Consider the following 13,149-nt stretch of genomic DNA (forward strand, 5'->3'; position numbering starts at 1 on the left):
AGTACTGGAGTGGGGTGCCATTGTATTTTTCAAATGTAGGTTAAGAGCCACTCGGGGCGGGGGGGGGGGGGGGGGGCACAAAATTAATTTACTGTAATGAGTTGCGACCAGCAAAGGGTAAAAAGAAAAAAGTAGGCAGAACTAGAATTGACTAGAAAACACCCATCATAAAGGTAAGTCAGACTTTTGTCCTGTTTGTGCACACTGGTGCATATACACAAAGTACAATGTACAATAGTTCTTGCTGGAGAGCAGGTAAAAATCTTTGCACATTGCAATCCCTGTTTGGGCATAAGATTCTGTCTAGAAGGGCCTCCTTGGCATGTCTTCCCTTGGACTGAATTGTTCTCACTCTACAGTTCCCACAGCATGCTCTACTTCTTTGTGCACTGATCACACTTTAAAAAAATGATTTATCTGTTTGTGCTAGTTGCAAGCTTGGTGAGGGCAGGGACTGTGTGCACCTCACCTGACATCTGTCATTAGAGAAGGCACTTGTGTTGAGTGGCTGAATGATAAACCCAGGTCAGGTTCTGGCTGTGTGTGTTCTCAGGCAAGGTCTCTTTGTTTTTTCTGACTTTTAATCTGATTTACATACAGAAAACTTCAAAGAGTAGACTAATGAACACCCTATATATCCTCCACTTAGATAAACAGTATTACCATATTTCCATATTTGCTTTCTATTTATGTGCTTTCCCCCGCCCTGAATCATTTGAAAGTAAGCTTTACCCTGAGTATTGGGTTGGCCAAAAGTTTGTTCAAATTTTCCTGTAACAGTAAAATCTGAACGAACTTTGTGGCAAACCCAATACTATGGCATGCTTTTTCTAAGAGATCATTCTTGTACGTAATCACAAGACAATTAACATATCTAAGAAAAAATTAAATTCCATAATACCATCTAAAATGTAGTCTGTATTTAGATTTTCCTTGGTTGTCCCAAGAATGTGTTTTATAGCTAGCTTATTTCAAATCAGAAAAAAAAAAAAATCAAGAGTCACATTACATTTGGCTTTATATCTCTTTAGATTCTTTTAATCTAGAAGAGTCCCACCTTTTTTTTTTTAATGACTGACTTCTGGAGGAGTCAAGAACAGTTACCTTTTATAACTTTCCATGAAATTGATTTCCTTGTTTTCCTGAGGTGGCGTTTAGCTTCCTCCTTACCCTCTGTATTTTCTCTCAACTGGAACGAGGTCTAGAGGCCTGATGATCTACTTCTGGAAAGAGCACCTCACAGGCGACGCTTCCTTCATACTGCTGTCACCTCAAGGGGCACGTGACATGAGATGACTCTACCCCAAGTAATACTGTTGGTTTACCGGCTTAAGGGAGTGACCGCCTGATCTCTTCTGTATAAAGATAGGTGTTTCTTTTGCAATTAGTAATTTGTGAGAAGGATAAGCTCCAGCACCATGTGAAGAATCTATTCCTCCACAGCCTAATGTTTTTAGTAATCGCCCATGATTTTTTAGCAACCATTCATGTGATAGTTTGGACATGTTCTTAACCAGGGGCTCAGTTTTTCCATCTGTGAGTGAGTGAAGTCGCTCAGTCATGTCTGACTCTTTGCGACCCTGTGGACTGTAGCCCACCAGGCTCCTCCGTCCATGGGATTCTCCAGGCAAGAATACTGGAGTGGGTTGCCATTTCCTTCTCCAGGGAATCTTCCCGACCCAGGGATCGAACCCAGGTCTCCCGCATTGCAGGCAGACGCTTTAACCTCTGAACCACCTGAGAAGCCCAGGTAGCTTGGGCATATTCATACCAGTGATTTAGATTTGCTGTATAACAACATTTAAGTGTGACAGGGTGCGTATGAAGATGCTGTTACAGTCTGCCATAATTTCTCCTTCTTCTGAGAACACCATCCCTCTTCCTTTTTAGAACGTTCTTTGGCTGCTCCAGATAAGTGGTCTGATATGATCTCTAGTGGCCTTGGCCTGCAACTGCTTGGAGCAAGGCTTCGGTTCCCAGCCAGAGATTGCGGTAGTACCAGATCCTAGCCACTAGACCAGTGGTCAGTGACAAGGGCCCTGACCCTTTGGCTTTGCAGAAAAGAATTCCCACAAAGACAGAAAATAGTGAAAGTATTAAAGACGGGACAAAAATACAGTTTGTGTTGATAGACTCAGGGAGAGAGAGAGAGAGAGTCGATGAGTGGCCCCCTTGTGGCAGTTTGAATTACTTTTATGGGGCATTTCTTCTGGTTTTCCTTTGGCCAATCATTTTGATTTGCCTGGTCCATATTTGGTACATCTCAGGATCCTCCTGTGTGTGTGCACGCATCTCTTAGCCAAGATGGATTTTACTGAAAAGGCACATGGGTAGGGAACATCCCTTGGCATCACTTCCCTTTGGCCTCCAAGGAGCCTTTTCTATGCATGTGTGGTCGGGGAGATCTGACTTCAAGAAAAGAAATGTGTCATCTGAGCAGGGCCCAGCCTCCTCCCTTACATATCCTGCTATTCTTGTCTTGGAAATCGCGATTCCCTGGGGGTCTCATCTGCCTCCTTCCTCAAAACCTTCAACTTTGATGATTCTACCTGCTTGGCTTCTGTGGGGCACAGCTGATGCATCTTCTTCGGTGGAGTGGAATGAGCTTGTGACCAGAGCTGAGCCAGTCAGAATCCCTGGGGAACTGGGAACCAAGTAGGGGTGGGAATAGGGTGAAGAAAACATTCTTTTTCCTGAGGGTGACTAAAAGTGAAGCTGTGAGTCTAGAAGTTGACTATTTCCCCTCCCACCTGGAGAACGACAGCCTCTGGGATGGAGTGATCAAACACCATCTCTGAGAGCAGGGCAGAGAGGTCTCCCGGGCCTGGCTCCAGGCCTTCCCAACTGTACTCTGCCTTGCCCCAACTAAGCCAAGAAAGACCTGTCTTGCCTGAGGCCTTACAAATTGGGGTCTGAACCTTATGACAGGTAGAATACTGACTATACAATGAGCCTCTCACATGATGTATGTCAGTCGCTTCAGTCATGCCTGACTGCGACCCCATGGACTGTAGCCCACCAGGCTTGTCTGTCCATGGCGTTCCCCAGACAAGAATACTAGAGTGCCATTTCCTTCGAGGGATCTTCCCCACTCAAGGATCAAACCTGGGTCTCCTGCTTTGCAGGCAGATTCTTTACCATATGAACCACCAGGGAAGCCCTCTTTCACATGGTAGATAATCACGTCTCACATGTTAGGTGATTCAATAAATTAATGGTTCATCAGCTCTCATCCTTTCCTGTTGTCTTTGAATATGTGCCTGCTAGTGGAGAGGTGTGTGGAGGTGCCAGACATGGTCCTGGTTCTTGAAAATCTTAAAGAATTATAAATGCCTTTCCTTGATGAGCTTAGTCTCAAATCACGGGGAGCTGGTGACTCATCCAGCTCCAAGTGTGGCCCCTCTTGCCACACAAACTAGCCCCCCAGCTCAACCACCAGGGCTAGGAGCTAGAGTGCCTCTCTTCGAAGAGCCTAAGTTTAAAACCAGCCCGCCTTGGGAGAGGTGTACACAGCCTTTTTAGTGGAGGGCAGAGGACTGCCGGCCAGGGCGGGGTTTGTGGGATGTGCCTGAGTGCATGCGCAGGGCAAGGCCGAGGGAAAGACTGGGAATGCGGGGGATGGGGGTGAGCGCGAGGTCCGGCAGCGCGTCTCCCAGGCCCTCCCAGCCAGCCCGCTGGAGAAGTCACTATGATCATGCCTTTTTCACAGATGAGGAAACTGACGCCCAGGAAGAAGAAATAACTTCCCCAAGGGCACCCTGCTGGTGATGGCAGAGCTGGCATTCGAATCCGGTGGACTTCAGGGTGCACCCACCCCCACCCCATTCTGCGTACCGGTGAGCAAGGCCTGGACCGCAACCGTCTGGGAGGCCAGGTTTCCCCAGTCGTAGGGCCCCGAGGGCTCCGGCTCGGTGGGCTCCGTGGGGAGACTGAGCATCCCCTCGCTGGCCTGAGGCGGGCGGAGAGCAAAGGAGGGTCTTGACCACCGGCCAAAGGGCTGTGCCAGCAGCCGGGGCAGGTGTAGGGACTGGAGACCGGTGGGGAGGGGCGAGCGGAGGTGGAACCTCGGGTTGGGAGGGGGAGGGCGTGAAGGAGGCCCCCCAGGCCAAATATTACCCTTCTGTTGGGAGCCGTCGGGCTGGATCTGGGGCCCAATGGCCAGGTCAGGACCCATCTATGGGTCTGGATAATGTCACTGGGGCTTTGGGACCACTAAGGACCGAGGAGGGTCGTCAGTGGAAGGAACCCCTCACCCAGCCTAAGGCACTTTCAGCCCAAGTGACCTCAGATTACTGGCTGGTGGGACACGTGGGGAGTGAGGCTCCGGGGGGCCCAGACAGTTCCCTTCCCGGTTCCAGCCCGGGATACACTTATCTGGGCTGCACTGCACCTGGGCTGCTGACAGGGCTGCTCCAGGGCTGGGCGCTGGAGCGCAGGGAGAGACTCTGCCAGCGGGAACCAGGCCCAGCGGGCACGCAGCTCTTCCAGTCATTGGCCCTTGTCAAAATAATTGAAACGTCAGTGAGAGTAGATGATAGTAAGTCCGTTTTGTTTTGAATGTTCTTGGCAAAGTAAAAAGTTGGCAACCCTCTTCCCCTCACCCCATTCTGTCTCCTTCTCCTCTACTTTTGGGAATCCCAAACCCAACTGCCGGCCAGTGGTGAGGTGAGGAGATGGGGTGGCTGTTCAGGGTTGTGGTCCCTGTGTCCACTCTGACTGACTGTGGCATCCTGGACCAGTCTGTTCTCCTTTCCAGATATTTCTTCATCAGTACAAAAGGATCTGCAAATCCCCCTTTATGGTAACATGTCCGTGGTCCTTTGAGTCTGGCTTATGTCCCTGGTGCCCAGTTGTCCAGAGCCAGCACTGAGGGCAGCTCCATGCAGAGGCTGGCTTATCCCTGGAGAAAGGCCTGCAGGGTCCTCCTCTCTGGAGAGCAGCTGGGGCAGGCCAGGGGACAGCTCGGAGTCACCTCAGGTGAGGAGGGGAAAGCACTGTACTGCCTGACGAGTTTATGTGTCTCTTCTCCCCAGTAGTTACCCAGAGCCTGAGAGTTCCTGTCTTTTTTCATCCCTGATTCTCCCCGTTGGCCTAAGCTGGGCATGGGGCGCCCAGTAAGTACACAGTTCGTTTTTGTGGAGTGAATGGATAAAGACTGGTGGCTGGGAGAGTCCAGGGAGTAGAAAGGGCCAAGCTGAGGTTTGCAGAAGATGTGGGATTTAAAAGGCTTAAAGGGGAAGAGACCTGCCCTCAGGGAAGAAACCCAGACTGGAGATGCTTGGGGTGACTGTGGTGTTCCAGGAATGGAGAGAGTCATGGGGGGTGTGGGGTCAGGAGGGTGGGTGCTTTAAAGACTTTATGAAAGAAAACTTGAGAAGGTGAGGACGGTTGATGAGGTTCAAGTGTGGGAGAAACAGAGAAGGCAGCACGAACTCCAGACTAGAGTGTGGGTGATGGAGCCGGTGATTGAAATGTGGGGACACTGAGGTCAGTTTAGACAAGTTGAAGTTCAGAGGGGTGGGGGTTGGGGACAGGAAGGGACTCAGAGCATCAGTTGAAAATGTCCAGGGTACGCCATTCCCTGAAGAGGATGGGGTCAAGATGCGGCCATGACTCCTACCTGGAGAGCTTTAGAGCCAGGACTCAACTCTCTCTGGTCCAGTGACTTCATCTTCTTAGAGTGAAGGAAACCAAGGCCTTGAAGTTCGGGTGACTCATCAGTACTGCCCGGAGGGTGGAGAGATCTCAAAGGGTAGCTTTGCAGAGAGGGCAGGATAAATTTTTTCAGGTGGGAAGAAGAAAAACTGGGGAATGACAGAAAGAGAGAGTGCTTTAGAAATTTCCCAATCGCTCTGACAGCAGTCAAAGAGGAACAGTTGTTAACTCTTCTATAAGCAGTGGATTTCCTCTGCCCTCTGGCTAGTTCTTCTGTTGTGATCAGACGATCTCAAAGCCTCAGAGATGCTCCTTGCGCCCGGCTGCAGTGAGGGGTCCGTATGAGGGCCTTGGAGGGGCCCCAGTGCCTGGGCACACACGGGGGCTGAGAGGAAAGGGAAGCCCCTCACTTGCTATGTGCAGCTTGGAAGCTTGGCGCTGCCAGGCACAGTCTGCTGAGGCAGCAGAAACAAGGGCTGTTGTCTCGGGGTGTCCCCATCTCCCTTGTCCTGTCCCTCTGACCTCCGGATGCCACCTTCCTGCACTGCCATGTGGCTATGGTCATCGGGGGCCATCTGGACAGGGCCCACCCTCGCTGCTGCACCCAGGCTTCCAACGACCCTCCTCTCCTCCCCCTCCTTGGCCCTCTCCACCTCGTTCCTCAGGGCTGCCAGGCTGGGTGAAGGCAGAGGAGGCTGACCAGGTGAATCCTTCACCAAGCACCTGGGCCCTGAGCACTGTGCTTGACGCTTTGTTTGCAGCATGTTACTTGGTCCGCCCAAGAACCTCAATGGGCAAGTGTTATCTCCTCCCTTTTCCAAATGAGGAACCCAAGGTCCTGAGAGTTTTAGTAAGTTCCCCGAGGTTACCCAGCCGGCAAGTGATAAAACTGGGACACAGTCACGGCTTCTACAGCCAATTCCAGCCAGTGCTTACCTTCCATATCACAGGTGTTCCTTCTAGGAAGACTTCTTGATACAGCTGGCGGTGATGGAGAAGTTTTGAGGGATCCTTAACTGAGGGGCTCAACCTCCAGGCCTAGAGGGAGCCTAGGGCTTCAGGAGGGTCTATGAAACTCTAAAACTATTTTTAAAAGTTTCTGTGTGTATATTTTCTGCTCATTTTTCAGCAGAGGACCAGGTGGACCCCTGTCCATCTAAACCCCAGGTCCTGAGGCAAGAGGGCCAGTCCCTGAGTAAAGGCACTCCAGGCCCTGGTTTTAAAGGCACTCCACTCCCTGCCTGGTCGTCATTCTGAAATCTCCAAGGGCAGACAGTAGCTAACAGCTGACTGGAGAGGCTCTGTGGCCAGTTGCGGTGGGGTGAGGGAGGGGGTGGGGCGGTGGGGAGGTGGGGCGGGGGCTGTTAAACAGAACTGAAAAGTTAGAACTTTAGAGCTGGGAGGGTGGAAATTTTACCAAGGTGGAAATCGAGGCTCAAAGAAGGGACTACACACACTCAAGATCACCCAGTGAGTTAGTGAGAGAAAAGGTTTTCTGTGTTGGCTAGGCCAGCTGAAGAGGTCTGGAAGGTTAATTAAAGCAAAGCAAACATTTCCTGAGCCCCACGTCCGCTGACGTGTCCACGGGCACCATCTCCATCACCTGGTGCCGCGTGGGGCTTCCTCACTGTTCCTCCCCCAGGTGATGCTGACGATAGAGGACAGAGATGTGAAGGGCTTCACCTGGGCCATAGCCCCTGCCTTGACTTCCCTGGGCTACCTGCTTATCCTGCTGGTCTCCATCTTCCCCTTCTGGGTGCGGCTGGTGAACGAGGAGTCCCAGGAAGTGTTCTTCAGTGGCCTGTTTGAGAACTGCTTCCATATCAAGTGCTGGAAGCCTCGACCCTTATCCAGTATGGAGGGCTGAAGGCGGGGATCGGGGGGAGGGAAGCAGGGCCAGCTTGGGGTTTGGGGGGTGACAGAGGACTGGTGGGGGCAGATAGAACAGAATGAACATGCCTGAAAGGACATTTTCTCTGTCTCTTGGGGTTAGACGAAAGTAGGCAGCTGGGAAGGTGTTAATGATGTGCGGTCTACCCATGGGGGGGTTGGAACTTTGGCCCCAGGCCACGGTTGGGGACCTGAGGCTGGCCGGGCTCCGTCCTCTGGGCTGAGTGCCGGGGCCCAGCCTGCTCTCCCTCCTGCCCTCCCCTGCAGTTTACGTCATCCTCGGCCGAGTCTCCCTGCTGTCCGCCGTTGTCTTGTCTTTCCTCACCACTTTCATCATGGTGTCCTTTGCGTCTCAGCTCTTTCCGAGGACCCGGAAGCACAATTTTGTGTCAGCCTTCATCAGTTTCCTCACAGGTGGGGAGCAGCAGGTGGGCCCCAGCCTTGGGGAGGGGTCCAAAGATGGGGGGATGGTCTCTGTCTGCGGTCAGGAGAGGGACTTTCTAGGGCCCCTCTCCTCTGTTTCCATCTCTGTGAAGTTGCCCAGGGCACAGCCACCCCCTCCTTGGGGCTCCTCCTAACTGCACTTCCAGAGGGCACAGCCCTCATCACCTTGGCTTGGCAACATCTCTCTGGGGGTCTTTCCCATCATCTCTATCCTAGCAGCTGTCCTGGAACCTGGTATAGAGTTATAATATAATTGAAATATAGACTATAAACCAAATACAAATGTTTCTTGGATGAACGAATGGAAGAGACCATCTCTGCCCTCTAGAACCTTCTAACTTTAATAGGCTGACCAAGGCCCTGCCCTGGGAAGCTCCCATCAGATGGAGGACGTGGAACGCTCACAGTGGGAGCGTCACACCCGGGGCCCATCTGGAGTCGGCCCAGGGCACAGGCACAGAGGGTACCTGGGAAAGAGGTTTCTGAGAGGCAAGGCACACGGGCTTTGCAAAGAGTTAGGAAGGAGGGTGAGACAGGTGTGTGGGTGAAGGTTGTTGGTTCTGAAAGCAAAAGGGGCCCGGGCAGGAGAAGGGAGCCTCACGCAGGTGCTGGAAGGCTGGAGCAGGGGCAGGAGGAGACCAAGGGAGCCTGCCTGTGATCCCGCAGGGGCTTGTGCCTTCCTGGCCTTGTTGCTGCATGCCCTGGAGATCCAGAGTCTGCGGATGAAGCCCAGCCCCCCGCAGTTCTCCATACAGTGGCCTTACTACGTCCTGGGTTTCAGCATCCTTCTGTTCATGGTGGCTGGTGAGTGATTTGGGGCTGGTGCCCTCTCCCCACCCTCTGTCTGGATTCAGGAGCTGTGGGTGCTTTAGAGCTGTGCTGCTCAAAACCCTAGTCACATGTGGCTGTTGCTGTTGTTTAGTCACTCAGTCGTGTCTGACTCTTTGCAACCCCATGGACCATAGCCCGCCAGGCTCCTCTGTCCATGGGATTTGCCAGGCAAGGATACTGGTGCGGGTTGCCATTTCCTTTGCCAGGAGATCTTCCCCACCCAGGGATTGAACCTGGGTCTCCTGCATTGCAGGTGGTTTCTTTACCAGGGAAGCCTTCACATGTGCCTAGGTAACTTTAATTAATTAACACGAAATAAGGTTAGAAATTGAGTTCCTCGGTCACACCAGCTACACCTCACATATTCAAAAACCACATTGTTACGTGCTCAGTGGCTTCCACATTGGGCAGTGCGGATGCAGAAGGTTCTGTTGGACAGCACCGCTCTAGGGCCTACCTCAACTCTGTCCCCCACCCTCACCCTCCCCATTCCCGTCTTCCTTGACTTTAGAACCAAACTTGCACATTTCATGTGCTCCCTTACACCATCCTGGTTCCTAAGGCTTTCTATCCCTATCTCTCTAGCTTGAAATCTGTGATCTTATTTCTCACTTGAATCCCTTTTTCTTTATTTATCATCATCATCTAAGTTCTTCATCCCATCTGATCCTGTCTAATTGTCCCTACTCCTCATCCTCTTCCCACAATATTAACCTGACCCATGATCATAACCTATTTAGACTCAATTTTATTATATGTTGAACATATAACAAAGGATATATCTGTAAGATATAAGTAATTATAAACTGTACACCCATATTTCCACCATATATTTAAGAACTAGCCATATTTTGTCAAATCCATTGTTTAGAATTTACACCCTTATTTTATGTACCACTGAGAAAGAAAAGACTGATGCCAAATATAATTCTAAGGTGCTCATAGCTTGTAAGGCACATCTTTATTTCAAGATGTTAACATGTGGAAAAAAATGGGCTTGTTAAAATTAATGAAATATGTTAGAATATTAAGTATCTTTGAAGTTTTTCCCCCCACCATGTGGCTCTTCCTTCTCTCACCTTCTTCTCTATCCCGAGGAATCAATTATTGTGAAATTTATGCCAGTTATGTTTACTACATGGTTGTATATCCTTAAACAATGTATTATTTAGTTTTGCATACTTTAAAATGTTATATGAGTATTATGATACTGCAGAGAAGGCGATGGCACCCCACTCCAGTACTCTTGCCTGGAAAATCCCACGGACCCAGGAGCCTGGTAGGCTGAAGTCCATGGGGTCGCTAAGAGTCGGACACGACTGAGCGACTTCACCTTCACTTTTCACTTTCATGCATTGGAGAAGGAAATGGCAACCCACTCCAGTGTTCTTGCCTGGAGAATCCCAGGGACGGGGGAGCCTGGTGGGCTGCCGTCTATGGGGTCGCACAGAGTCGGACACGACTGAAGTGACTTAGCAGCAGCAGCAGCAGCATTATGATACTGTATTTTTTCTTTTGGAATTTGCTATGTTTGATTGATATTATAATCTCGAGATTCCTCCATATTAATATGAGGAACTAAGCTTCATTTATTTTTACTACCTTGAGTATTTAATTGTGTAACTAAGCTTTCCAGTAGAAGGAGCATGGTATTTTTCTATGGGAGAATTTTTAAGTTAATGATTCAGTTTCTTTAATGATTACATGACTATTCAGGTATTTTGTTTCTTCTTGAGTCAGTTTTGCCAAGTTATATATTTCTTTATACATTTTATCTAAGTTTTAAATTTTATTGACAAAATATTTTTTAAATTTTGTTCTGCATCTGTAGTTGTATGCTTTTTCATACCTGATTTTTCTGTTTTTTCGTTACTAAGTTTGTCAAGGGTTTATCAGTTGTTTTAGTCTTTTCAAAGAATCAACTTTTTAGTTTTCTTGAAACAAACCTTCTTGTTTGTTTTCTACAAAATTGCTTTTTGCCTCTTATTTTGAACTTCCCTCCCCACTACTTAATTTTTTTGTGTGTTTATTCTTCTGTTCCTTTTTCAACTTCCTAAATCAGGATCTAAGCTCATGGATTATTTCTTCTTTTCTAAGTAGGCATTTAAAGCTTTACTCCTCATCTAAGAATTGCATCTTTATTTGAAGCTCTCATTTTGATGTGTAATATTTTTTGTTGTTCAATTTCAAATATTTTCTTGTTCCCTTATTACTTCTTTCATCCATGCATTATTTTTAAAGTGTACAATTTGGTGCATGAACTGAAGCTGAGGAGTGGTATTTCTAGAACATTTTTTGCTCCTCCCTAATATCTTTTTTTTTCTTTTTGTCTTTTGTGGAACCCCAGGAGGACTTCTGTTAGACCTTAATACTCTATCCTGCATGTCTGTCCGTTTCTCTTTCATATTTTCCGTCTTTGTCTTTCTGGGCTGCATTCTGAATAATGTATCTAGCTATATCTTCAGTTTTATCCATTCACTTTTTAGCTGTGTCTGATCTATTTAACCTAGCCTTTAAATTTTTATTTCAATGAATCTACGTTATAACTAAACATTGTATTTTCCTGTAAATCTCATTTTATACTTTTTCCTTATGTTTTAAATCTCTGCTCTAAATATATTTTTATTATACATGTTAAACATACTCACTTTATATTCTGTATCTTATAAGTTTTGAAGTTGAATTACTTGCCCTTGTTTCTACAAGCCCTGGCTTGTGGTGCCTTGTTCCTTCCTATGTTCTGTGGGTTTTGACTGTGAACTCATTTTCCTTGAAAAAAAATTTTTTTTGGCAGATCTTTGAGGCCTGTATTTAAAGTGTTTCCTTAAAAAAGGATTTGCATTTGCTTCTGCCTGGTGCCTGGGTGCACAACAACTACCCTAGGATCCCAATCAAAATATTTAGGTACTATGAGTCTAGCTGCAGACCCACATAATAGCTAGCCTGTGCTTGTGAATTCTGAATCCGTGCAGGCAACTTTGAAGTTCCAGTTTCATGTGGTTGACTCTTACTAGATCCCCTCATTGCACACAGGACCTGGGCTTTCCTTTTATTTTCTGTGTCCTAAATAGCCAACTGAATGGAAACTCAGGGTCACCTGGGTTGAATAGATGTCTCCAAGGTGAAGGCTAATTGTGTGTTTGCTTAACCTTCTAGATTCCTAAGATCATTATGGTTTGGCTTCTGAAAATGTCTTACTCTGATGCCAACTTGATGATGTATTTATAAATAGGTTTTTGAAGAAATATTTAGAAGTTTTATTTAGTGGGGGAGTATCTTGTTGACTGTAAAGCTGAAAATAGAAGTTGTTTTATCTCAGTCTTAGCCATAATGCAGCATTTCTTATCCAGTCAGGTATCTCCATTTGTTCCTTAATATTCACTCTCCCTTCCTTCCAGTAAGATTCAAAACTTACTGAGAATTTTGAATGGGTTGGGCATGAAGAGGCCTGGACTTTGTGTTTGACCTTCCTCTCTGAAACCTGGTTTTCTTACCAATTAATGGTTAGACAATTGCTCAGATGACTTCCAGCACTGGCCATGGTTCCTTGAGTTTATACATCTATTTGTATGCTTTGTCTGTCAATGTACTGTTTTGCCTTCTATTTCTGTAAAACTCTAAATTGGAGGGCAGGTGCAGACCAGAGGAATCAGGTCAGAGGAGGGAATTTCCAACCTCCAGGGCACTGAGCTTGATACACTTTCTCTCTCCTGACTCAAACTTTTGCTGTGACCCAGGTGCCATCTGCCTCATCCAAGAAATAGCCTGCCCTAGATGCCATTTGTTGCCCATTTCCCAGAGTACTGAGGACACCCAAGAGATCTCGTACCTGGAAAACCTGGATAGTCTGGGAGGAGAACTGAGCTCCATGCAGAAGGAGACGCTGCTGAAGGAAGAAACCATTATCTAGACCCAGACAGTCTGTGCCCTGCCCTTCGTCCAGTGCACATGTGTCAGTGTGTGTGGCTCTTCAATCTCCCCCAGTCTCTGCCGTTTCTGATGAGGCTTTTGAGTGTCAAGTCAACCCCTCCCTTCCCCCTCCTCACAGTGATTCTATCCTGCGTGTGTTTGATATTTGTTAAACGTTTTTTTTAATTCTTCCTGAGCTTTCTGAGTGATTTTTTTGGACATGTGTTTTCAATAAAAAGAGGACTACCGTCTGTTAATCCATACCTCCGAAAACAGACAAGGGAATTCCCTGGTGGCCCAGTGGTTAAAACTCCACACTTCCACTGCAAGGGTCACAGGTTCCATCCCTCGTCGGGGAACTAAGATCTTGAGTGCTGTTCAGTGTGACCGAAAAACAAACAAAACACCAGCTTGCAGCCT

General features: G+C 47.9%; 2 protein-coding genes and 1 long non-coding RNA gene across 3 annotated transcripts in view; 2 read left to right on the forward strand and 1 right to left on the reverse strand.

Moving 5' to 3' along the window:
• Nucleotides 1-3,797, forward strand: part of LOC113883755 (zinc finger protein 239-like) — a 21,672-nt gene extending 17,875 nt beyond the window's left edge. The window contains exon 4 of the transcript XR_003508732.1: nucleotides 3,710-3,797. The gene's annotated coding sequence lies outside the window, so the exon portion shown is untranslated. The remainder of the gene's footprint in view (nucleotides 1-3,709) is intronic.
• TMEM225B (transmembrane protein 225B) lies at nucleotides 3,710-12,986 on the forward strand. Its single transcript, XM_027527733.1, has 6 exons — nucleotides 3,710-3,836; nucleotides 5,037-5,114; nucleotides 7,298-7,508; nucleotides 7,813-7,959; nucleotides 8,656-8,793; nucleotides 12,558-12,986. Exons 2-6 carry the CDS (start codon nucleotides 5,103-5,105, stop codon nucleotides 12,728-12,730), a joined length of 681 nt encoding a protein of 226 aa, XP_027383534.1. The 5' UTR covers nucleotides 3,710-3,836; nucleotides 5,037-5,102; the 3' UTR covers nucleotides 12,731-12,986.
• Nucleotides 4,529-6,860, reverse strand: LOC113883762. Its single transcript, XR_003508733.1, has 2 exons — nucleotides 6,592-6,860; nucleotides 4,529-5,804 (listed from the first exon to the last, which is right to left on the reverse strand). It is a non-coding gene; the product is annotated as an uncharacterized LOC113883762 (long non-coding RNA).
• Nucleotides 12,987-13,149: the final 163 nt, after the last annotated feature.

This window comes from Bos indicus x Bos taurus, chromosome 25 (genome assembly GCF_003369695.1).
Source record: "Bos indicus x Bos taurus breed Angus x Brahman F1 hybrid chromosome 25, Bos_hybrid_MaternalHap_v2.0, whole genome shotgun sequence".
In the NCBI taxonomy this organism is placed as follows: Eukaryota; Metazoa; Chordata; class Mammalia; order Artiodactyla; family Bovidae; genus Bos; species Bos indicus x Bos taurus.

What these genes read in the sequence shown, in the direction of transcription:
- TMEM225B (XM_027527733.1), top strand. An exon ending in CTTCATCAGTTTCCTCACAG is followed by an intron (nt 7,960 to 8,655) that starts GTGGGGAGCAGC and finishes GTGATCCCGCAG; the next exon opens with GGGCTTGTGCCTTCCTGGCC. An exon ending in CCTTCTGTTCATGGTGGCTG is followed by an intron (nt 8,794 to 12,557) that starts GTGAGTGATTTG and finishes GCTGTGACCCAG; the next exon opens with GTGCCATCTGCCTCATCCAA.